Source organism: Tiliqua scincoides, chromosome 3 (assembly GCF_035046505.1).
Source record: "Tiliqua scincoides isolate rTilSci1 chromosome 3, rTilSci1.hap2, whole genome shotgun sequence".
NCBI classification, from domain to species: domain Eukaryota; kingdom Metazoa; phylum Chordata; class Lepidosauria; order Squamata; family Scincidae; genus Tiliqua; species Tiliqua scincoides.
In genome coordinates this window covers 217441365-217466865 of record NC_089823.1, presented here as the reverse complement: position 1 = coordinate 217466865, position 25501 = coordinate 217441365, and the positions used below count along the sequence as shown (strand labels likewise).

Sequence of the window (25501 nt, the reverse complement as noted above, 5' to 3'; positions counted from 1 at the left end):
AGTGGCTTGTGAGATTCGCTGCTACAGGCCCTCAACTGGATTGGACCAGTTGCGAACCTGGACACAGGACCCCCCCAGGGCATAGGACCACAACATGACTCCCCATAACATGGCACCCGCCCCCAGAGAAGAGACTCACTTTCGTTCTATAGCCTTACACAACATCCCTGGGCACTCCAAAAGCCTTCTAATGCCCCGATAGTACTTCCAGTTTTCTTTGGAAATGCAGAAGTACTGTTTAAGGGTGCTCTGGAGACCTCAGAAGGTCTTCAGAGTGCCCGGAAATGTTGCACGAGGCTCCAAAACGAAGTCAACAGTACTTCTGGGTTTCCAAAGAAAAACGGAAGTACTGTTTCATGACACTCTGGGGGCCTTAAAAGGCTTTTGGAGCACCCAGGGTCACAGTGTGGGGCCTCTCTGGCCTGCTGCACAGCTCTGGAGGGCAGGCACAGGCGGCCGCAGCAATAGGACTCACAGGTGTGACACCTAAGGCTTTTTTTCCCCTTCTGACACCCCCCCCAGGACTGTCACTGGATTGAGCCATTATGTTGCAGAATTTTTAAGCTGCATTTATTTGTATTCAGAATATTCTATTCAGCTAAATTATTTTCTCTCCTCAGAAAATTTCTTATGCTGCTGTTCAGATATAAGCATTTGAAAAATCAGACAAGGACAAAAAAAATCATAACTTTAGATTAGGTTGAAAAGGTATTGTCAACATCTATAACAGAACTGGTCACAGTGACCGTTCTCTTACAGGCCAAGCATTGCAGAGATATTAAAGATTCCACACAATCACACTGAATGTTGAGATAACTTTAAGTGAACCTTTTACATTTTTTTTTAAAAGCCCATCTTCCCCATGTACTGCATTTAGTGAGAGGGGAACAAAATTACATTTAACAAGTGGAAGAGCTGTTACATACATAATAGTTTCAAAACTATTTCAACAGCTATTTCAATGTGACATAACAGACGATTTGGTTGAAGATTCAGTGTTCCAACAGGGACTTATCAAAGCAAAGAAATCTTTGAAAAATAAAACCTCTTTCGTGTTTATATGGTTGTCAGGCCTCATTGAAGGACATTAAATATAAAGTAAGAATTATATAATAGACTTATTAATGCTACAAATAACCTAAAATGGAAGGGCCAATTCTCATATGTGCCCCATGCATGAGGATCTTGAAAGCACTCGCGTGCGTGAGTAGCATTCTCAGGGAGGTTCTAATGTGCAAGGACCATTAATCTCAAAGCCCAAAGTCTACGGAGTCTCCCCATGAATTCTAGCTGCCACCTCAATTACACTCAAGCACGGACACTCTCAGGCTGATCCATCTAGTGAGCTTCTCTTGCACATTATAGCTTCAGCCTGGAATATTACTACCACCATATGGAATATTCCCAGCAGCTTCCAATGTAGGGGATGTAACAAGAGATCAGCCCTAAATAACTGATAAGGAATATCAATAATACTAGGCATTATGCAGGAACTTCCTCCTAAGTGAAGAATGAGAAAATATCCAGTGATTGTCTGTCTGTCTGTCTGTCTGTGTACGTATTTGAGGGGCCACATGAACCTTTTCTGCAAGAACGTCTACTAAACCTGTTACACATGGAAGACTGGGTTTATTTTGGAAAAGTTTGGTTTTGCCAGGTTAACTTGTAGCAGCATATTACTCTCTTCAAAAGAGAACATCCTTGGGAAGCAGGGTCAAAATTATTTTACCTGAAATGGTACTGTAAGAGAGAATATGCTCCTACAGAGCAGAAATCTGACAGGTAAAATTACAAAACACATTTTTGCAATATTATTTTTCATGTCTTAACAACTGCTATTTCAGAGCAATTGTTTCGATAAAATAGCACAAATGATCCAATAAAACAGACAAGAGAAAGCCAGAATACTGTTACTTTAAGCCAGGGATTTTTAAACTTTTTGGCCAAAGCGCCGCATCAAATATCTGGCATAGTATCAAGGGCCGGGGAAAAAAAATTAAATATAAAATTTAAATAAATACATTAGAGATGAAACTTAGACGAATGAATGAATGAATGGGCTCAAATGTATAGAATTTCTCCAAGCACCAGCACAGCACCAAGAAATAAAGCATACATTTAAATGGACCCCCATTCCCCCATCCCATAAGTGCAACCCTGGTTGTGTTTGGACAGCTGGGCCAGAGGCTCTCAGGGAATCAGAAGCTGGCTGCGGGCCAGATAGAGGCTCTTTGTGGGCCGCATCTGGCCCCTGGGCCGGGGTTTGGAGACCCCTCCTTTAAGCAAAGCCTCTATTCGATGAGTTAAAGTGTATAAATAGCTATCGTTTGAATCTTTTCGAAGGAACTCTTAAACAAAATTTTCCCATGTTGTGGACTTGCTATATGCCACTCATAAAACTGACGAGCTCAAGACCTTGTCACTCATTTTGTTCATACTGTCCCATGACTCAGCTCAGAGATCTCTGTGTTCCACTATGGACAAAGACTTCCCATACAAGCCAGTTCCACATATTCATTTCAAATGGTGCTCCATGCACTCATTCTTTTTAGGTGGATGGCTCAGACCTCTATTGCAATGCGCAAGGAGCCCCTTTAGGCAAAAGGATCTCACCATGCAAACTGAAGCTCCAGCAAGAAAGTCTGAATTGTGCTGTCAGTTTTGGTTCCCAGTATGTTTTTATTTTGGTCCAATTCTAAAACTTCTCCCCTAGATTAAAAATGTACTGCATTCACTTTGCAGCTTGGGAATTAGCCCTTTCAATCAAGCACAAGAAAATAATTTATTAAAAGGCCTATAGACCAATCCTACCTAAATCCCCATGCAGTAGTTGTGTTGCCAGCCTCAGCAGCAACACAACAGAGCTGGGTGACACCATGGAGGAGGATGGCAGTCCCTCTTCCCTCTATTCAAGCAAGAGATAAATGTTTTAAAACAAGTTTAAAGTCCAGGAATAAAAATAGTTGCCACATACAAGACAACATTCTTGTGCTGATCTACATTGTGTAGAAGAGGGAGTTTCAACAGGTGAAATTCTTTTCCTCAGAAAATTTGTTTTTACAGACAACTTCACAGAGGATAAGCTGTAGTAAGATATCAGTTGCTGTTAGTCACCATGGCTGCATGGACTCTAATCTAACAACAATGTACTTGTTCCTGGAAAACAACAGTAGGAAAGGACTGTTGCCTCCAGGCCCTGCTTATTGGCTTCCCAGGGGCCCCTCCCCAGGACTGGCCACTGTGGGAAGCAGGATGCTGGGCAAGTTGGATCTTTGGTCCGATCCAACTGGGCTCTTCTATTCTCGCCCTGCAACACTTTGTTATGTCCGGAAACACCTTCTGAAATTCTCTCTTCTATGCAACTGTTAAATGGTACAGGAGTCCTGACTGCCCATTACAGATGATCACTCTAATTGCCATGGCTGAAAACAGAAAATGTGCAGGAGTTTGAACAGCAGATATCTGATGCTTCTAACAGCACAATCCTATGCATGTCTATGCAGAAGCAAGCTCCACTGAGTTCAACAGGAGTTACTCCCAAGTAAGTGTGCAGTATAGGATCAAAGCCCATGTTTTGTTACACTTCTCACATCTTTCTAGGTTAGATCAAAGGGTATGAACCAAAGCTACTCAGGGCCCAGTAGCCTGACTGCAACACCTACCAGCTGGGAAGAGGGTCCAGCTCTGACCAGCTCAATCATTTAGTCCTGCAAGAAGCATTTTCACTTTTCCTTCAATTTTGTTGATATAAACTTATTTTTTGAACAATCACCACTTTTCTCAGGGTATAAGTATCAGGAGAGGAAAGTGGCTGCAGTCCCCTCCCATTTGAGTTACTCTCTGCATAAATGTTTTAGTCCTTCCAGCACCCTTGGTGGAAGTTGATTATTTTGAAAGTCAAGGGATTAAAAATTAGATTTACCAAAAAAAAAAAAAAAATAGAAACTTTACAGCTCCATGAGCGGCCAAAAATATGTTTTAGTTTACCTAGCTTTTCTTGGGGAAACAGGAACCAGTAGTTTGTGCCATGACTGGTCATAATTTCTGTCTGTTTATTGAAAATAAGAAAGAATTCATCCCCTTCTAGAGGAAAATTGGAATTCAGTTTACTAATTTTCTGGTCATACTGACCTCTGAGAAGACAGATTAGAAAAGGGGGAAAAACACAAGCATGAATATTCAAAATTACTTCAGTGAGAATAAAGCATGGCTGTATTAATACATGAATTTTTAGCTTAATAGTCATATTTTTTGCTTCATTGCCTGTTACTTAATACATTTATCACTTTCATTGTAACTTAACTATGCCAGTCCTATAGAAAGAAATACACTGCAACTAAAAAGGGCCTATGTTGCAGCACTGCAGAGTCCCAGGAGTAGAACATATCCCAGGCTCGCAGTAGAGGATGACACATTTTGATGGAGTGTGCTTCAAGGGAGCTGGTGGCTCTTTCTTAGCCAACTGGTTGGCCAGGGTAATTGTATTACTTATAATTAGGTTACGTTTGATGTGAACAAACAAGGTTTGTCCAGCTAGGTGTCCAGCTGGGAACCTAGCATACGTACATTGATCCTGCTCATTACAAACAGAAACAGCATGGAGGATGCACGCTGTGCTCCTTATAAGTAAAAGGAAAAGGGGGCTGGTTCCAAATAGCCTCTTTCCGCCTACTTGGTGCTTCATAAGTACAAGTGGGTGGGAAGAGGTAACCTGGAGTCACAGCATCTCTCTATCTCCCTTATTCTTCCAGCAGCACTGGAGGCTGCCATTGCTACAATCCACTTCCAACTTGCTCTGGGCAAGTTAAGAGGATGGGAGCACCTAAAAAAGCAACTGGAGATGGTGGTGGACAGATAGACTGGGAGCTTGCCTGTTCACTGCCATTCCAAGGGCACTGCTCCATAATTACAACCATATCAGGTTGCTTCATGACAATGCCAGCCCTGCCTTTAACTTTGCTCCCTTCTCTTTTCATGCCCTTCCACTGAACTGTGCCATGAGACACTGCACCCTACATGTACAATAGATTTTCCCTGTGTGGACATGTTGCTCACATCTTAAAAACACAGCCTGTAAGGAGACTGCAGGTACTATGTTTATCCTGAAACCAAATCCCAATGAGAATGACGATGCGTACCCCTGGACTTCAGTACAGCAACTGGCATGGGGAGCTATAGGCTGGAGGTAAACTCAACTTCTACTTTGAGACCAGCTGTATTTCCAGCTTGGTGTCAGCCTGCATCCTCTAGCAGAGGATGAAAATCCTAACATTTTAAGAAACTTCTCCTCAAAGAAAGTGCAGACCACAACAAAGATAGTTCTGACCAGGGGAGGAGACAGACCAGTGATGCTGTCTTCAGAATTGACATCAATGAAGAGTGAGGTTCTTTCAGGTCCAAAAGACTTGCACTCTAAAATTGGAACCTTCTACAGGACCAGCTTGCAAGCCACCAAGATGGATGGCATTGCAGTCAGATCCCAGCAGCCTTTTCCATACACCTGGCACCTGAACAGTGTTTTGTCTGCTTTTGGGGAGATCCTCTAAAAAGATTCTGCCTGCCTGCCCACAGTGGGCACTTGTTTCAATCCGGATGACTCTCTGAATAGAATTTGCATGTGGTCTGACTTTCCTGCTTTGAGGAAGCCACTGCCAGTATTGGAGAAGGAGGCGGGTTCACAGGAGGTACCAGCATTGCTGCACGTGAAGTTAGATCAACTCCCAAAGCAGACTTGAGATAACATCCCTGATCGTCCTCATTTGCTTGGCAAATATTCTACAGTGGACACAGGTGTCCCCCTGGTTTGGAAGAAAGTAAAAGTTTTGTGCTTGTTAGTGGTGGGGAGTTTTGCCCCACATTGGTGATACATTATAAAAACGATTCTGTTTTCCATATGAGGTAGGACTAACTAGCCTACTAGCTACTAATTTTATTTCATTTTTTTTAAAAATTGCAATAAGTAACAACTACTATCACAAAGGCAGAGAATAAAGATGAAAACTAAAGTTTCCTTAAATTTTCTGAGGGACAACAAAGGGAAAAGTTCCTCACGATGCTGCTTCAACTGAATGCAGCTGAGGGACTGCGCATTCTTCTCACTGTTGAGACACACAGAGACTACCACTCAAGAGCAGGGGCAGAACACTCAACAAAGCTCTGGAAGGTTCCAAATTCAGCTCCGTACATGGGCAGAACTTCAGCGCATACAGCCCATGAAGAAAAATAGTGAATTTCCTCAATCCATGAAGTACTGCCATTATGGTCGGCTATGGCATGAAAGCTATTCTGTACCGTAAATACGGTTGTTTATGACTTGAAATCACATACTGTGCAAGAAAGCAGTGCTCTGCAATTACACTGTCATTTTGATGAATCAAAGTCATCTCCTAAATAGCACAACCTGTACACTTTTAGAATGCTTTAGCTTCCAATTGGACTTGTGGACTGAATGATGAAATTGATGTCAAAAGGAAATCTTGAATTGAAATAGAAAGTTAATACTTTTTTAAAAAATACATTGATATCTGCAGTGGGTTTATAAAAGAAAGTGAACCAGAGACTAACGTTATGCATCTTTATGTAGGGGCACACCCCTGGAGGGGCCTGGAGCAGGCTTGTTCCACCCCCAGGGAGGCCTCAGATTGGCTGGAGGGGGAGGGGCTCCAGCACTCTTGTCCTCCTCCTTAGCAGAGCTGCCACACCTGGCTTGGGGGGAGGAGCTGTTCATCTCACAGCTCCCTACTTCACACTGCCTCCCTCTCATCCCCAGCTTCTCTGTTTTATGGAGCAAGCCCGCCCCCTTTTGGCCCCTCCCCTTCCTCCAGATGGGGTAGAAAAGGCTTTTCCTGTTCCTGGCTTGTTTCCTTCAGTGTTATCAGTTTGTCTCGTCAGCCTCCCCTGTCTGGTTGGGGTGAGCCAACCTCCGTTGTCCTCCCCCCTCAAGGGCAGGGAAGTCTCCCCAACCTGGGTATTGGGTGCCTGCTCCAGGGTAAGTCAGGGGTCAGGGCATCTGGGGGGAGGGGGGCCAACACTTGAATTTCAGAAAAGAGACTGCTAGTCACATTTAGCAGAGATTCTGGACAGTGCTACAACACATTAAGTTTAATGTACGTAAGAAGTTCTGTGCCTAGTCCCATCTGAGGTCCATTAGGGATGCTAAAGCCACTAAACTCTGGTCCAGAATGAGCAAGCAAAGCAAACAAAGGGTACATCCAGACAAAATATGCAAAAAGCTCATATCACTGGGAATGCACTTTGAACTTTAAAAAGTGTGTGTGTGGTTATAACATAGCACATCAAACACTGTGCTCTTTCCCTCTGGACAGCGGCTTGGTCACTCCCTCTTCCCTTTCATCCTCCTGCTGGCAAACCAAGTGCCTGGCAGCCAGTTGCGTGAGATGGTTGTGCTGCTTCCATCTTGGGCTGTAGGTCACTTCTTTCCTACCAGGAGGAGTAGGGGAAGCAAGAGAATAGGTGAACAAGTAGCCAAGGCAGCAGTGGCATGGGGGCAGGTAAGCAAGCAGGGAAAGGAAGCACTGTATGGTTAAATGATTACTTGCTGATTGCTTGCCAGCTCCATTCCTATGAGTACTGCATTTTCTTCTTCCTGCTGCTGGGAAAGGAAGTGGTAGGCAAAGGAAGGATTAAACAGTACCTGCCTTCACTCTGCCTTCCGCACACTTCTCTCCTACTGCTTCCAGCAGAGAAGTGGCAGCTGAGGTTCCCAGGTGCATGTTAGATGCGGAATGTTAGTTCCAGTCTCAGAGAGTTTGCTACTTTTGTCTGCAAATTTCTTTCAAAAGGCACTGAACATGGCGACTGTACAGCCCCAGTATCTTTCAATCCTTGCCTCCTTTTCTAGCAAACTACGTCAAATTCATTAAGGCCAGGGGTGTGGGTGGAGAACAAATCCAAAATCTCTTATGCCTTAAACATCAGGAGAAGGAAGCATACAAGGTACACAACATATGCAGAAATTCATGCAAGGATAGTGAAGAACAGTGTGACAGTGCTGTCTGGATGCTATCTTGGAGTAAATCCCTGTAGGTTTGAAACATGCATCCTTTTAGTGATCATGGTTATGTGTTTTTAAATCAGCCTCAACTTTCTCTTACCTTGTGTTTTCTTTTCCAGTTCATGACATCTGCTTTGTAATTCACTCTCTCGCAAGAGAGAAGTCTGAAGCTGCTCAGTTTTCAGTTCAACTGCATCTGACATCAACCTCAAATGCTGCACCTCCTCCTGGAGCACTAGATTTTCCCCCTGACATTGTCCTAAGCTTTGATTCAATCTAGATATTTCTGAAAATACAATAAAACTGGATCAAGGACCCAGATAAAATCACAGCCGCAATATGTGCACATGTGACATTTCCCCCAGAAAATTTCTGGTGTGGAAAAGAGCGAGGGAGGGTAGCACTGCTACTCTCATGGCCTTCTGGATCAGTGTTTGTGTCCATAATATTATACTTATTTGTAATGCTCTTGTTTAAAATGAATCATTTCAGCCTACACATGAGAATTCTCAAGGGGTTTCACAGCAAAGATAATTTTGCAGTTTATAGGGATAGTTGGTTAGATAGTGTCACGGAGGCAATGAACATAAATTTGGACAAACTCCAGAAATTAGTGGTAGACAGGGGGGCCTGGTGTGCTCTGGTCCATAGAGTCACGAAGAGTCAGACACGACTTAATGACTGAACAACAACAAGGGATAGTCTAGGAAAAAAATCAAAGAGAGCAAATATGCCCATAAATCCTATCTGAAGAAACATTGTTGCACTTCAATCTTATGGCTATTAATAAGGTTCCATCACAAGATATTTATTTAGAACCATACATGATTTTGGGCCCAATTCTAACAATGCCTGGTACCACCAGAACTGGCATTCCAGCAGCACAAAGTGCTTTCTGGCTGTTACAAAAGGAGACACATTGAAGTATGCAGACTGGTCATCACCAGAAGCAGTAAGCAGTTGGCTCTACATGGCAGCAGACTCTGGGTGCCTACCACTCCAGGTATGATTACACAGGGAGTGGACAAAATGGGGGAAGCAACAGGGGCAGAAAGGAAGGTAGATTAGGACCAAGAAGGGGGCAGTTCCAGCAGCAGCAGTGCTGAAATCTAACCCCCCTTCTAAGACTTGAGCTGCCTTCTTGGGTCCATGTGGACTTGGGCCAGTAATACTGCTGGCGCAGGTCTAAGTAGACCCAGTATCCCATTCAGCAAGAAATTCACATTTTTGAGGAAAGCTGCTCTCAACATTTGCAGAACCTCCTGAAGTAATTGACCAAAATAACAGCACATCTAAATCAGAGATGGCGCAGAGGAGCTAAAAGTTATCCCCCTCTAAAAAGAAAAAAAAGAATTATACAAGCTATATTTAGCTACTTTTGGTGGACAAAACTGCACAATGAATTGAGAGTGCTGGATTTTGATTCTGGAGATCCAGGTTCAACCAGTTTTCAGTTACCAGACCTGTGTGTCTTAGGGAAGATCGCTCAATGAGGCTTAGTTCTAAGTGAAGTGGTAAATTGTACCACGGACATGCAGATGGTGAATCATATGACTGAACATGAGTAAAACGTAAATGTGTGATCACCGTAAAAAGAATGTAGAAATGACAAAGAATAAAACACTGGGAACATTTGTAAGCTGGTAATTTACCTGCAAGTGTTGTTAAATTTACAGCTTTTATCTTTAAGGAAGTCTGCCCTTTTAGTGCAATCCATTTGACAAGATTGCCAAATATCTGGTCTTTAATACTGTTTAGCTCTCCTCTGATAAATGAAAGAAATACAAAAGCTTTCTTTAGAATTAACTGATGTTGCTCCAATGTTTTTCTGTACAAAAAAAAGTCATTGATAAAAAAAATAAGTTACACTTGGAATAACAAGAATTTTAAATATTACTGATTTAGAACAATGAAGGCAGCTAATTAATTTTATACCTTTTCAATGGCAAATAAATTATAGCAGTTTGGCCCATCAATACACAAAAAGTGTTTCAAACTTTTCAGATGGGTGTCATACTGCAAATATATTTTCCTTTCTATCCAGTGTATTACCCAGCTATGAATTACATGTGTGGCTAGTATTTACATAAGAACATAAGAACAGCCCCACTGGATCAGGCCATAGGCCCATCTAGTCCAGCTTCCTGTATCTCACAGCGGCCCACCAAATGCCCCAGGGAGCACACCAGATAACAAGAGACCTCATCCTGGTGCTCTCCCCTACATCTGGCATTCTGACTTAACCCATTCCTAAAATCAGGAGGTTGCACATACACATCATGGCTTGTACCCCATAATGGATTTTTCCTCCAGAAACTCGTCCAATCCCCTTTTAAAGGCGTCTAGGCTAGACGCCAGCACCACATCCTGTGGCAAGGAGTTCCACAGACCGACCACGCGCTGAGTAAAGAAATATTTTCTTTTGTCTGTCCTAACCCGCCCAACACTCAATTTTAGTGGATGTCCCCTGGTTCTGGTATTATGTGAGAGTGTAAAGAGCATCTCCCTATCCACTCTGTCCATCCCCTGCATAATTTTGTATGTCTCAATCATGTCCCCCCTCAAGCGTCTCTTTTCTAGGCTGAAGAGGCCCAAACGCCGTAGCCTTTCCTCATAAGGAAGGTGCCCCAGCCCCGTAATCATCTTAGTCGCTCTCTTTTGCACCTTTTCCATTTGCACTATGTCTTTTTTGAGATGCGGCGACCAGAACTGGACACAATACTCCAGGTGTGGCCTTACCATCGATTTGTACAACGGCATTATAATACTAACCGTTTTGTTCTCAATACCCTTCCTAATGATCCCAAGCATAGAATTGGCCTTCTTCACTGCCACCGCACATTGGGTCGACACTTTCATCAACCTGTCCACCACCACCCCAAGATCTCTCTCCTGATCTGTCACAGACAGCTCAGAACCCATCAGCCTATATCTAAAGTTTTGATTTTTTGCCCCAATGTGCATGACTTTACACTTACTGACATTGAAGCGCATCTGCCATTTTGCTGCCCATTCTGCCAGTCTGGAGAGATCCTTCTGGAGCTCCTCACAATCACTTCTGGTCTTTACCACTCGGAAAAGTTTGGTGTCATCTGCAAACTTAGCCACTTCACTGCTCAACCCTGTCTCCAGGTCATTTATGAAGAGGTTGAAAAGCACCGGTCCCAGGACAGATCCTTGGGGCACACCGCTTTTCACCTCTCTCCATTGTGAAAATTGCCCATTGACACCCACTCTCTGCTTCCTGGCCTTTGAATTCATCTTTGAATTCTTTGAATTCATCTTTGAATTCATCACACAAGCCTATCAATTCTGTGATTGGGCAAAGTAAACACTCTATCAAAATTATAGTTACGTTCATATTAACCTCATGCTGTCTATAATTTCACCAAATACATTTACGTGCATTTGACTCTCAGAAAAAAAAATCCTATATATTGCCTCAGGAGGCTTCTTACCACCAGTGGTGGTGCCAGGTTACTGGTAGCCCAGAGGCAAATTTTACACTGGCCTCTCCCCTGTCCCCGAATGGGGCTTTGGGCACTGCCACAGCTTCTAATACTGATGTCACAGGAGTCCGCCTGGCTAAGGGTCCAATCCTATTCAACTTTCCAGTGCTGAATGCAATCAAAACTTCAAAACTTCACATATAAGCTAATGGGTTCTGAGCTATGTGTGACAGATCAGGAGAGATCTTGATCTTGATCAGGAGAGACAGATCTTGGGATGGTGGTGGACAGCTCAATGAAAGTGTCAACCCAATGTGCAGCGGCAGTGAAGAAGGCCAATTCCTGGGATAATGAGAAAACATATTGAGAACAAAACGGCTAATATTATAATGCCACTGTACAAATTGATGGTAAGGCCACACCTGGTGTATTGAGTCCAGTTCTGGTCGCCACATCTCAAAAAAGACATAGCGGAAATGAAAAAGGTGCAAAAGAGAGCAACTAAGGACGCAATCCTAACCCTTTATGTCAGTGCTTCCCAGCACTGGCATAGGAGTGCCAATGGGACATGTGCTGGATCCTGCAGTTGGGTGTCACTCACGGAGGCCTCCTCAAAGTAAGGGAATGTTAGTTCCCTTACCTCAGGGCTGCATTGCTCTTATGTCAGTGCTGGAAAGCACTGATATAAGGGGTTAGGTTTGCGCCCTATGATGATTACTGGGCTGAGGCACCTACCTTCTGAGGAAAGGCTATGGCGCCTGAGCAGAGACATGATTGAGACATACGAAATTATGCATGGGAAGGATAAAGTGGATAGAGAGATGTTCTTTTCCCTCTCACATAACACCAGAACCAGGGGACAGCCACTAAAATTGAGTGTTGGGAGAGTCAGGACAGACAAAAGAAAATATTTCTTTACTCAGCATGCGGTTGTTCTGTGGAATTCCTTGCCACAGGATGTGGTGATGGCATCTGGCCTAGATGCCTTTAAAAGGGGATTGGATCAATTTCTGGAGGAAGAATCCATTACGGGTTACAAGCCATAATGTGTATGTGCAACCTCCTGATTTTAGAAATGGGCTATGTCAGAATGCCAGATGCAAGGGAGGGAACCAGGATGCAGGTCTCTTGTTATCTGTTGAGCTCCTTGGGGCATTTGGTGGGCTGCTGTGAGATACAAGAAGCTGGACTAGATGGGCCTATGGCCTGATCCTGTGGGGCTGTTCTTATGTTCTTAACTGCAATGCAGTCACAAAGGAAAAAAGTGTTGCCTTTTTTAAGGAGACCTCCATGACTGCTCTGTCACCGGAGAATGCAACAAACACACACACACACACACACACACACACACACACACCTGTGGCAAAGTTGCACTGCTGCTGGAAAGTTGGATAGAACTGGGCCCTAAGTGGGTCCTCTGATGATTGGCGGCCCTCAGCCTGGTCTATCTCTGATGCCCCTCCTGCTTACCGTAACAGTTGCGACTGTCTGTGTGAAACGTCCTTCTCGTTTTGAACACATCTCAACTGTTCGTTTAGATTTTGTAATGCATTTTTCTTATTTTCCAGTTCTAAAGATATTTCTTTAATTCTGTAAGAAGTAAACAATCGCATTAATATTTGCATGATTTAAAAAAAATCAATATACTATATATAACTTCTAAGATTTTATCTCCATTGAGAATAATTTCTCAATAAAACCTACACAGTTTCAAAAATCTTTCTGTGAGGCCATAGCACAACATGGACATAACAGAGAGAGTACTACATGAACCACTCACTGGGCTGGCATGCGACACAGGGCGCCCATTGCCGTGGCCTGCCCATCTAGCCATATCCACACATACAGACAGCCTTTTGCTTCATTGCAGGCATCTGCCAGCATGGCTGTCAGTATGCTGCCCCTCCTGTCTCCATGCCAGTGATCACCGTACACCGTGATGGCAAAGAACATGAGCTCATGGTTACAGAGAATTGTCCCGTCTATCTACTTTTTAAAAAAGGAACCAAATGAGATCAGTGCATCTTTGGAGGAACTAACAAGGAATTGATAATAGTATCAGTCACACCTGTCCTCTGGACTAAGATGCACACTTGGTGTTTCTGAAGGAGACTGATGCCATCAGACCGAGCATGTAGTGGTGCCTTGTTGAGGGCAAGAGCATGGGAACATTTGTTCCCTCTCGGGGGGGGGGGGGGAGAGGAACTGCATTGGAACTCTGCAGAAGACCAATGTTCATGACCCTGGGGTAGTGATGCAGTCCTCAAAAACAAAAGGGATTCTGCTGCATGTTTGGACAGTAGTACCAATGGTTGGAGTCCACAATGGAGCAAACACTTCCTGCACTTAGCTGTTGCAAAAGGAAAAGGTGGTGAGGCAACACAGTTTATAGCACAGGCACATCTGATTATCCTGAAGGTTCAGAATAGGGGGGAAGAGACAAGAGACAGAGATGAAGCATCAATGTGTGAGTGGCATGGGATTCCCTCCCTTGCTTTCCTTATGTTTGGGGAGTAGACTGTCCTTGCTTCCCCTATTGGCATGGAAAGGAAGAGGTTCCAATTGGGTGTTTGTGCAAGGAGTTCTCCAGGGGCAGAATACTTCAGGAATACAAGTGTGGATGAAAGTTGATGGGAATAGGTCACAATGACCAAATGAGGGGATGATAAGCTATCCCAAAGCAACACTGCATAATAGAGATGATAAAACCACATCCGGTACAATTGTATTTTAGTGTTTAATGGAAGCTGTCTTGGGGATTCTTCTGGATCAAAAGGCAGAATGCAAATCAAATTTATGAAGTCCTGTCAACAGGGATCAAACAGTAGTACAGGGTAGCCAGGCAATCAGAGGAATGAACTCAGATCAGTAGTGTAGCTATGGAGGGGCACAGCACTAACCACACAGCACAGCGCTTTGTTCTCACTGCTGGGTATACCTCTGACAGCAAGGGGGATGGGCAGCTTACACGGCACATTGAGGTGTCTTGCAAAACCTAGTGCTGTGCCCCCTGTAGCTATGCTAGTAACTCATATATCCAGATGTAGAGCAGCTCCCTCATCTACACCGTGTTCCACATCCACAAGTCACTACAGGAGTTCAGCGTGGGGTGCCACTCCAGTCTTTTTTAATGAAGCCCACCTGTGATCCATACCACCATCCTCACCAATTTTTTCCCCAGGTCTCTTCTACCCAAACTCTAGAGTCCCTGAGCATTATAACTTTGAGAATTCTGCCCACTCGTGTGCTTTGGCTCATGCTAGTTCCAGACCACAAGAATGTGAGAGAATGAAAATAAAAGTCCTTTTGTCATAAGACCGACCGAACAGTGATCCAGTAATAATGAAAAGATCTGCTGTGCCAGCAACTAAGCATTCAGACTGGAATGTACTATCTGCTGCAGCAGCTCAATGTCAAAAAGGGCAACAAAAACATTATTTTAGAACCCATGTTGGAGGCAGACATGTCAGCACAAATATTTACAACCTGGGGGGTTAGTATTTGCTTTTACATTTCCTTGTGGTGGCAACAGGTCTTTGTTAGACAAGCCATCCAGCTGAAATATATCTGATTCATTGCAAAAAGGACCCAGTAAAAAAAAAAAAAAGTCTAGAATGTTTCTGCTGAGAATTGAGGCAAAGACAACACCTACTGTTTAAACTGATTTCCGGTGCAATCCAGCTGGGGAGGAAGCCCCATCAAATTCAGTGGGATTCACTTCTTGATCAACATCCATAGGATCAGGCTGCATACCAGATAATTACACATCCCAACAGCCGCTGACAAGCAGGGTATACACAGGGAATGCACTGAATAGAGTGCATATGACAGCAGTTGGTGGATGACAGCCGCTAAAATCAGATCATCGCTTTCTCAAAGTGCTGAAGGTGTCTTGCAAGAGGGATCATTCTTCATGGCATGCAAACCGTACAGATACCATGGAAGACTACATTTCTCACAAAATTCAATTCTCTTTAAGGTTTGATCTATCTCTACAGGCCCAATCCTATTCTCCCCCCCCCCACCTCGATGCAGCTGCACCAAAAACTAGCATGCTGTACCCAGTGGGGAAGGGATCAGGAGGCTTCCCCTTCCCCCTCTGTAAGCCTGCTTAAAGAGGGGATACAATCTGGCACATGCCATCACCACTGTATCTATCCCCTCCTAGAGTCCACCTCTGTTCCTCTCCCCCCCCCCCACCCAGTTCCAACTGGGCAGTTGCATGGGAGAGACATGGGAAAGAAGTGGCAGGGACAAGGAGGAGATGTACACTATATCCTAACCTCCTTCATACAATAAACATGCACCTGACATCAAATAAACACTACACCAATGACAAAGCTAGTGTAGGTAGGGAAATGCAGCAGAAAATTGCACCTCTTGCCATTCGCTGCCCAATCCTATCTGCTAGCAGAACTACAAGGACCCCAGAGGAAGTGACATTCCGCAATGGCTTGCAGTCACAAGTAACACTGGCAGAAAGGACACCGTCTGCCACCACAGGTTAGTTGACAATGTGGACAGGCAGTGGGAGGAACAGGGGCATTTCTGGGCCGGGGGGGGGGAGGAACCAGGAGGTGAGAGAATGCGGGAGGGAGTGGATCTGGCAGCAATAGCACATGGTTCTTATCCCCCTTTTTGCAAACCAACCCACACCTTTTCCCTCTTCAGACATATACCACCAAAAGAAGGCGTGTACGCCCAAGGAGACCCATAGGCAGAACTAGGGTTTACAAATTATTTTTACTAACCTCCTGTTTGCCTTTGGGTCCCCACCACCACCACAGGATGTAGCACACCCTTTTTAGTGCAACTGCATCGGCACTGGGGGTGGGGAATAGGATTGGGCAATGAGCTTATGATTTTAGGAAACTCTAGCTACATATGGAGTGTTCTCATCCAGTAGTTATTTACTTTTTAAAAGGAAAAGAAATATGCTCTATCAGAGAAAGTCACAACCATCTGACAAATTTAATGTAACTGTTGCTTAGTTAACCTACTACTGTTGGCATTCCCTACTACAAAATTTGGAAACACAGGTCAACGTTGATGCATCGCAGACTTCAACTGCGTTACACAAATGTTACTCTTATTTTTATCACCGTCAGAGATTTTACTGTGTAACTTTCAAGCTAACATACCTCACAAGATTATTTTGAGGGTAAAAAAAGGGGATATGTGCACCATATGGAAATACTTGGATGAAATATGTGATTAAAACAAGAAAGACAAATAAATAAGATTTTAAATTCACAGGGGCATTTCTGGGCCAGGAGTCGGCTGACACAAGGGTCTGGGGGTGGGCGGCGTTCTGGGACGGGGAAGGAGGACAGGCGGGCAGGGAGCAGGAGGCAGGGCTGGGGCCCGGCGGTTATGCCAAATCCCAACCCTGTTCCCCGAGCAGCACAGAGCGGTTGCAAACTGCTCTGCCCTCCTCAAACTTATGCCACCTCCTGAGGTGGTGCAAGTCCAAAGAGACCCATTGGGGCTGGGGTGGCTTACCCAGGGGTAAGTGGAAGCGTTTCCCCTTACCACCACCTCAGCTACTTTGGGCCTATCTTGCACTGGATACAGCGCAGGCTTCCTGGCCTACCTGTTCCAGTGCAAGATAGGATTGCGCAGTTGGTTGGATCAGGTGAGAAAGAGCGGGAGCTTTCAAGTGCTATGATTCAATTCTCTTATTCAGATGCCCTGCCCAGCAGTTTCCTGAATTTTTAGTGTCTGTTCCTGATACTGAATGGGTGAAAGATGATTGGGACTCTGTTGCTGTACTGCCCACCCTGCTGCCCAACAGTCTCGTTGTCTAAACTGACTGAGGTACTAGAACTCCCTAGACTTTTGGTGCTGGTGGACTTCAATATCTGCATTGAGGACTCAGGTTCAGGAACAGCTCAGGATTTCATGGCTGCCATGGCAACTACAAGCCTGTCTCAGCTGATATATGCTCCTGTACATTCTGCAGCTAGATCTGGGGTCTGCTTCTGGACAAGTGGATGGTGATCAAGTTACAAAGATTAACATCACTCCTTTGACATGGACAGATCACTATCTGGTGAAATTTAGACTTATTATGGTCCCCAACCCCTGCAAGGGCGAGGGAACCATTTAGGAAGCTTATGGACACAGATGCATTCCAGGTGACTCTGGTCTGCAATTCTGTTGGTTGTTTTTGTTTACTTTTTTTTTTTTAATCTCTGCTGCCTTGATACTCTTATGACTGTTCTATTGCTCTTGGTATTGTAATTGCTACAGTGATTTGATTTTGTTATTTAATTTATTAATTAGTAGTGTTTTTAAAATTTTGTTGCGAGTTGCCCAGGGCGCAATATAATAAACAAACAATTACTTTTGCTCAAATGCAAAATAAAATCAATTTCCTTCTAACTACATTTTTCCCATCAAAACAATCAAGAGAAAAATCTTGGTCACACTGGTGATGTTTAGTATAGGAAACCATGAAAAATATACAAAGCTCCAGGATAATTAACTCTAGGCACGAAAAGAAAAGACAACAACAACAACAGCTAAGAATATGGTGATCTCTTCTGCACTGCTACATTTAACATAAACAGTGAAAGTGAACATCTTGGTATCACAGCCAGCATATGTTTACACTGAACACAGGAGAAATCTGCACATAGTGAGAGCAGCACTGTGACATCTCAACAACAAGTACTGGCAGAGAGAAAATGAAATGAGAAAGAGAAGTATTCAACTTGGGAAAAATGGATCCTTCTTCAAGGCAATGTAAATCACTTACAGCCCAATCGTGTCCGCTGCTTATGATGGCAGAACTCACATGCCAAGAAAATGGCATGCTGCTGCCATGTGTGAAAAAGCTGCTAGCAGGAAATGACCAGTAGCTCACCACATGTGCCAACAGCCCACCCAGGCCACACTAGAGCAGATAAAGTGGTGGAGGGGGAAGGCCATGAATGGTTCATAGGAGATTCAGGACAGGGAGTGGGCAAAACCAGAGGGTGGTTCAAGGACAAGAGGGGGAGGATCTCAGCAGAAGTTGCACACACCAAATCTCATCCCCCTTTCCTGATCAAGACCCACTCCCTTCCTCTCCTCAGACTTACACCAGCAAAATAGCAGGCATGGGTCCATGGAGATCAATAGGCAACCAGAAGGCTTACCAAAAGGTTAGTAAAAAAGTGTTTTACTTACTTCACATCGGCCTTCTGGTCACCTCCCAACCAGAGCCCCCCTGCATGCAGCACGAGCTCTTTTGGCACAGCTACAGACTGTACTATGGACTGGCAGGGGATAAGATCTGCTTGTAAAAGAAAGCATCAAATCCTACTAGGAAAGCAGAACAATCATCATGATCTTCACTTCCATATGCAAACTAGTATTTGTAGTTTCATAAATCCTGCTCTGTATGCCATCACCATTTGAGAAACAGTTACGCAGGGCCTTTTCTGCAGTGATGCCTAAATTGTGGAATGCCCTCCTTATGAGGAACTACCAAGCTCCTTCGCCAAGCTTCCATCATTCAGGCAGGCACTGATCCTTCTTTCAGAAGGGTGTATTAGTAATGGTTGCTGCACTGGATTTTCAACAGAGTTGCTGATGTTTCTTATGTATTATTTTGCAAGCTAATGATTGCGATTATTATTAAAAAAATATTTATGTAGCACTTTTCAACAAAAGTTTACAAAGTGGTAAACAGTGCCAAATTACACACCAAAATTATGTACAGGGTGACCCCAAAAAACCAGAACCCACAAATATTTGAATAAAACTGTTAATTTTAATTTTTCTTTGGAAAGAACATTACTTTTATGCAAAGCGACCAAGATAACAGAAACTTTGGGGAATAATTGTACACAGATTGAAGTTTAAGTCCAGTAAGTTTCTTGAAATTTACTGGACCTTTGTAGGATTTAATAAAATTTTTATAGGTTCTGTTTTTTGGGGGGGTCACCCTGTATATTTTCACTGTAACATTTTATTGATTTTGATTTTGACTTATGATGGGTTATTTGCCTATAATATAGCTGCAAGTTGCTTTAAATATAAAGAGTAGAAAAGCAGGACATAAATACATTGACACATATAAGATAAACTTCTTTTGGAACTCCAGTCAGTTTCAAAAGCTGATTTCCATGGAGCATGGGATGGTGGTGGTGAGGTGATTATTTATTTGATTGAGAAATTTATATCACACCTTTCCCATGCCCAAGATGCCATTTGTGTTAAAGAAACACAAAGCCCCCAAGGGCATGAAGCCATTTAGACAGTTCTGTGCATTAGAAATAGAAAGTAAAGGTCATCATGAACCATAAATGTGAAGGAAGTATTTACATATGCTAATCAATGGAGAAGCACTAATGCATTCTCCAAAAGCTTCATTGCAATTACAGGGATCATAGAAAGGACAGGATTGCTGGCTCTCATCTGCCCCAGTGAACAAGCATATGCTGCTTGTTTTCTTGTGGCCTATAGAAGATGAGCTGGCACTTTTCAGACTGTGTGAACAAGTACGGCTTGATCAAGCTTAGAGGGAAATGGTCCACAAAATTCAAACACCTTAAAATTCTAATCCAAGGATGCAAATCTGCTTGGGGAAACATGTTCCCTCCACAATATTTCTTGCCAACAACAACGCAATTATTCTATCACCACCACCACAGCACTTATGTCCATATGAATTATTGACCCACTGACACCGAATGAGTATCGTGCTAAATACCAAATGTGGTTGGGGCATGTTTGTGACCAATCTCCTGCCAGACCCTGATGTGCTGGTCTGGATCAAAGAAGCAGACACAAAGGGAGGGTCTTGGTGGTTATAATCATCTGTTCTACGATTCACCAGCCCTTTATGTTGCTCTGGTAAGATACTTGCATATAATGGTTTTCCTTTCACCTCCAAATAAAAAAGACTGGGCTGATCAGCATCAGCAATGCACAATCTAATGAAGACAGTCAATGGCTCAGTTCACATGTCATGCCAAAACCAGGTTTAGCATGGCATGAACAAGTCACATGCTTTCCTTCCTTCCTCCCCTCACACGCTCCAATTCAGGTACTTACTTCTGGGTTTGTGGCAAACCATAAGTTGGTCTTTTATCTGAACCAGCAAATTATGGCTTGCCACAAATGAGGAAGTATGAGAACTGGAGCATACTAAGGGAGCAGCGAGGGGGAATGTGGGAGCCTAAGTTCCCACACTCTTGCTCATGCAACACCAAACCATGACTGGCCATTACTTGTGAAGCAATATGGTAGTATGTTTAATGAACAAGCTTTGACAGTGGCTTGATTATATGGTACTTTACTGTACAATTAAGCAGCTACCAAAACTTGTATATGTATCTTGGGAAATCTGTGGATATGTATTCATTTCTGGAGAATCTCCTGTTGACATACATGCTATTCATTTCCAAACAATAGTTTTCAAAATTTATTGTTAATGTACTCAGCTTTGTCTATAATATATCAAATCACTTGAGAGAAAACCCAAACCCGTCAGCTTCCACTCAGCCTATGAGGACTCAGACATCAACTACTGTAAACAACTGTTTGCAAAATGGTATATCATAAAAGGACAAGAAGAAAATCACGGAACGATTTAAATCCTTAATACAATAATTAACACTTCCATAAAAGTGAAACTAGCTTTACTGTTTTAAATTAATGTGTCTTGTATGTCTTCTCTGATGAATACCCAATCCTTTCTTAATGATGAGTAACCATATTAAGTATGAAAGAACAGTCCAATTAAATCTGGCCTAGCTGCTCAGCTTGCTATCAGAAAGAAACCAGACTTGAGGCGTGGGTCCCTAAGGGTAGAAGTAGGATTAGCAGATATAGAGTGGGACAGAGTTCCTATATCTGTAACCATTGTATGGAAGAGGGAATTTTGGCAGGTGCAGCTCTCCATGGAAGGGTTTAAAAAGCTGTACCTGCCAAAATTCCCTCTTCTACACAATGGTTAAAGGTATAAGCACTTTGTTCCACTTTGTATCTGGTAACCCTAGACAGACGGAGCCCAGGATCTGAAAGAGCTGAGGAGTAGCCCAAAGGACTTCAGCTGTCCCTGGAACAGGAGGGCTGGAAGTTATCCAGGGTGGTGGCAGTAATTCCAGACTAAGGGACCAAATTGCCCTAAAAAAGAAGCTCATATCCACTTGGCTTGCATGTGTTTGTGAACTAGCCAGTAGCTATGCCTAAGAACCTTGTACTGAGCGTTGGTTTATCCACCTAAGAACTATAGTTCCCTATATCTTGGGATATTGCACCTCCTGAGATAGCCTGGAACAGTAACAACCTAAATTAAGAACAGTAACCCAGGCTCTCAAGCTCAGAGATCAGACCCCTTGGGTTACCTAAGAACCAAACTGGAAATGTGCATGCATGGACTGCTGTGAGGTTGCGATAGTGTGCCAGGAGTGGTACTAGATAGAGGGCCCTGGGGTTTGGATCCCTGACATTCACAGGGAGCAATGGGCAGATACTGTTGGAAGAGGCGCTGCTGTTATCCATGCCCCTTCCTGGCCTCAGTCCACTTTCATAATTCACTTGAACTTGTGGCAGCTAAGTAGACCCATTCAGGCAGCAGAGGCTTAGTCTCCAAGGGCAAATATCCCCTTATCCAGAAAAAACTTCAGGGGAAAAAACTCCAGGGCTCCCCCAGTGACACAGCTGCATTCACAGTGAGGGGGGTTGATCGGATTGGGTTGAAAGTATGAGGGGGGGGGCGTATCAGCGGATCCTCCATTTGCAAATTCATTTATCCTTGGACCGGGTTTGTGCCCCCCCCCCCGTGTCCCCTGCTCTGCTCCCCTTGCCTCTGGAGGGTCCTCTGACCTCAGCAGAGGCCACACACATCCATATGCAGCCTCTGCCAAGCTCAGACTGAGCCTTACAGTTTAAAAAAACCACAAGGGTGGGGACGGCATTCACTGGGATCCATGGTTTCAGTTAACGGGGGGGGGGGGGGGGTGTTCCGGAACAGAACCCTACCCCCCCAAGATACCGGGCACACCTGTAGAATATCCATGTATTCATGTGTAATGGAAGATCATCAGGCGGATGATGTGGTGTTGACAGCGATTCCATGTTTTGACAGCTGTTTGACAGCTCTGGGAAGGGTAGGGCTGGCTCCACAGCTGTAATCATTGAAGGCCAATGGAGACCTGGATGGACACCTGAGCTTCATTGACCTTGATGGGACTTTGAATGAGCTAACAAGGTAGCTCACAGCTGAGCTGCCTTTGGACTTAACAAGAGGCTTGCAAGATAAAAGGCAGTTTCAGAAGGAGCAACGCTACCTGACCTAGAGGTACCCTGACCCAGAGGGAGATGCTACCTGACCTACAGGAGAAGGAGACTGCCAGGACTTTGCTGGAGGACACAGAAAAGAGAAATGGCAGGACCCTGCTGGAGGAGACGCTCTGCTGGAGGACTCTGCTACAGAGGAAGGGACCCTGCTGCAGTGGACTGCTATGGGAAGGATTGGACTGTGCTTTCGAGACTGGATTGGACTTTGACTAGACGTTTTGGACCTTTACCCACTGAGTTAAGTGGAGCTTTGGGGAGGGAAAGCCTCTGGACAAGAGGACTTGTAGGGAGTGTATGTGTTTGTAGCAATAAATTCTTGTTAATTGCTCAACTGATAAGGAGTTCTGTTCATTTCTTTGCACACCACAGCTGTTCTTGGAAAAGGAGGATGTTAATTAGCCAAAAAGTGGGCATTAGAAGGGAGACAAGATACTTTGGATGGGACAAATTGGTGTAGTCGGCAGGATAGGGAAAATTGGGTCAGGACATCATGAAATGGAGTCTAGTTCACTAAAGCTTACACCTGAACAAGACTACTGGAAATGAGCAATAAGAATAATGTTCCTGAGCAAGAGACTGGAGCAATTTATCTGCTGAACAGCTTCTTTACATATTTATTTTGGGTGCAATCCTAACCCCTTATGTCAGTGCTTTCCAGCACTGGCATAGCAGTACCAATGGGACATGTGCTGTATCCCTGCAGTTGGGTGTCACTCACAGAGGCCTCCTCAAAGTAAGGGAATGTTTGTTCCTGGAGCTTCATTCCCCTTATGTCAGTGCTGGAAAGCACTAACATAAGGGGTTAGGATCGTGCCTTTTGTTAAGTAAAGTGGATGAGTCTGCAGCTCTTTAAGCTGAAGGACTCTGCTGTAGGGGAACAGGCACATTTCACATTGTCTCTCCACTGATAGTCTTCTGGCTTTTTCCAAAGTGGAGAGCCAATGCTTTTAGCAGAGAATAGCTTGCATCTTAAGGACTGTGAACAGAAAGAGACTTGAACAAATAAACTGCTGGCCCTCTCCTCAACACAGCAGCCTCCTGTGCCCCCTGAAAATCCATTCCTGCAGGTCAGAAGGACCCTCTGGAACAGGACAGTGGATTGTTGAGGGTTGAATGGATAAGCAAAACCCCCTCCCTTTGCATGAATAGAAGTGTCTTCCATTTTTGCAAGAGGCAATTAGGACACAACCCAGAATTCCCAGCTAAAATAAACACTGATTACACAAACAATAGTATTCTGTGTGCTTGATTTAAAAAAAGAACCCACCTGCTTCAGTATTCTGTAATACTTTTCTGACAGGTTTCTGCTAAATTTTGAGCTAGCTTTTGACTTATACAAAGCCCACCCAGTTCAGAGGAGGTCACTGAGCTTGGTCTAAAGGCACAAGATATCATAACCATGATCAAGCTAAGTCTGGATCAGTATCAGTTACTATAATGTGAAATGAAATAAAAATGAATGTAAGGCAAAGGGATACAACTTCACGTCCACGGTCCACAAAGACAGCACTCCCGTAATTGCAGATCTATCAATAGAAGGGCTAGCCTTACACAGGACAACACTTTAATTATAACAAAAGTAACTTTAAATGTTGTGGGCAGCCCAATCCTACATAACGCCCTGTATGGTAATGCAGAGGCCTCAACACAGCTTCCGTTGTACCTGGGGGAGTTTCAGCAAATTGAAGCCTCCTCAGGGTAAGTGAACATTTGTTCCTTTACCCCAGACTAAACTCCAGCAGCTGCGATGGGTCAATTTGGACCTGTACCAGCTATAGAGCTGGCACAAGTCTATGCTGACCTGCTAAGGTGGATCAGGAGGGGGAATGGAATGGTGGTGATCTGTGGATCATGGAACCTTTGAGAATGCCCTCCACAGACAGGGCAAAACTTTACGTGAAAGGTACTCTGTTGGACCATGGCCTTCAAGCCCAGACATTTTTCAATGAACTATTGAACATTCCGGCCATGAAAGCCTCAGTATGTATATTTCAATTTCATCCTTCCCTGCCTCACCATTGTTCATGCCCAACTGCTATGCGACCTGGCCTGCAACTGTATACTATCCTGGAAATAAGCTTCACTGAACACAGTGGGACTTACTTTTGAGTAGGCAGGGATTAAATGAACATCAGAGGGTAGTCTCACTAATAAGAGCTGTCCTCCCATTGTTGGAATGGGGTGAAGAGACGGGGGGGGGGTGTGGAGAAACAGCGCAGAGCAAATGGAACAGGGGGCAGGAAAGGTGACATTGTCTCCTCCTCACTTTCTCTGAGTGGGTTGCCATCCTATACACACATTTTTGGGAGTGAACACAATAGGATTTACTTCTAGTAGACATGAATAGGATTGTACTGTTTGTTAATCAAGACTGGCTTCAGTTCAGATGTAACCATGGTTAAAACCAATAAGGGAAGAAACAGGGATGTTTATGTCAAGAATTGGGGGGAGAGTTGGCGGGAGAGTCTGAAAATGCATGACCAAGAAAAAAATTCCCCATCAGATTATAACTCTGTGAGTTATAATCTCATAACCTCATCACAACCAGCCAAGGTAGTTAAAAATTTCAGGCCAAGAGACTTGTACTGTATCCAACACAGGATAGGGGCCCAAAGTAGGTCAGCCAGAGGTAAGGTGAAACTTTCCCCCTTACTTCCAGGTAAGGCACTCTCACCCCTATGGGTCCCTCGGACTTGCATGGCCCAAGTTCTTCTCTGGATTGCACCCTTATTTAATTAAAATT

The 25501-nt window shown here is 44.0% G+C and overlaps 1 protein-coding gene across 2 annotated transcripts in view; it reads right to left on the bottom strand.

Moving 5' to 3' along the window:
* Window positions 1–25501, bottom strand: part of LEKR1 (leucine, glutamate and lysine rich 1) — a 68470-nt gene that overhangs the window by 38736 nt on the left and 4233 nt on the right. Inside the window, exons 3-5 of one of the 2 annotated variants that reach the window (XM_066621644.1) lie at window positions 12934–13053; window positions 9667–9842; window positions 8115–8300 (exon numbers count right to left, since the gene is read on the bottom strand). In XM_066621644.1, coding sequence (XP_066477741.1) covers window positions 8115–8300; window positions 9667–9842; window positions 12934–13053 — 482 coding nt within the window. The remainder of the gene's footprint in view (window positions 1–8114; window positions 8301–9666; window positions 9843–12933; window positions 13054–25501) is intronic. The other variant, XM_066621645.1, reaches the window with a different exon arrangement.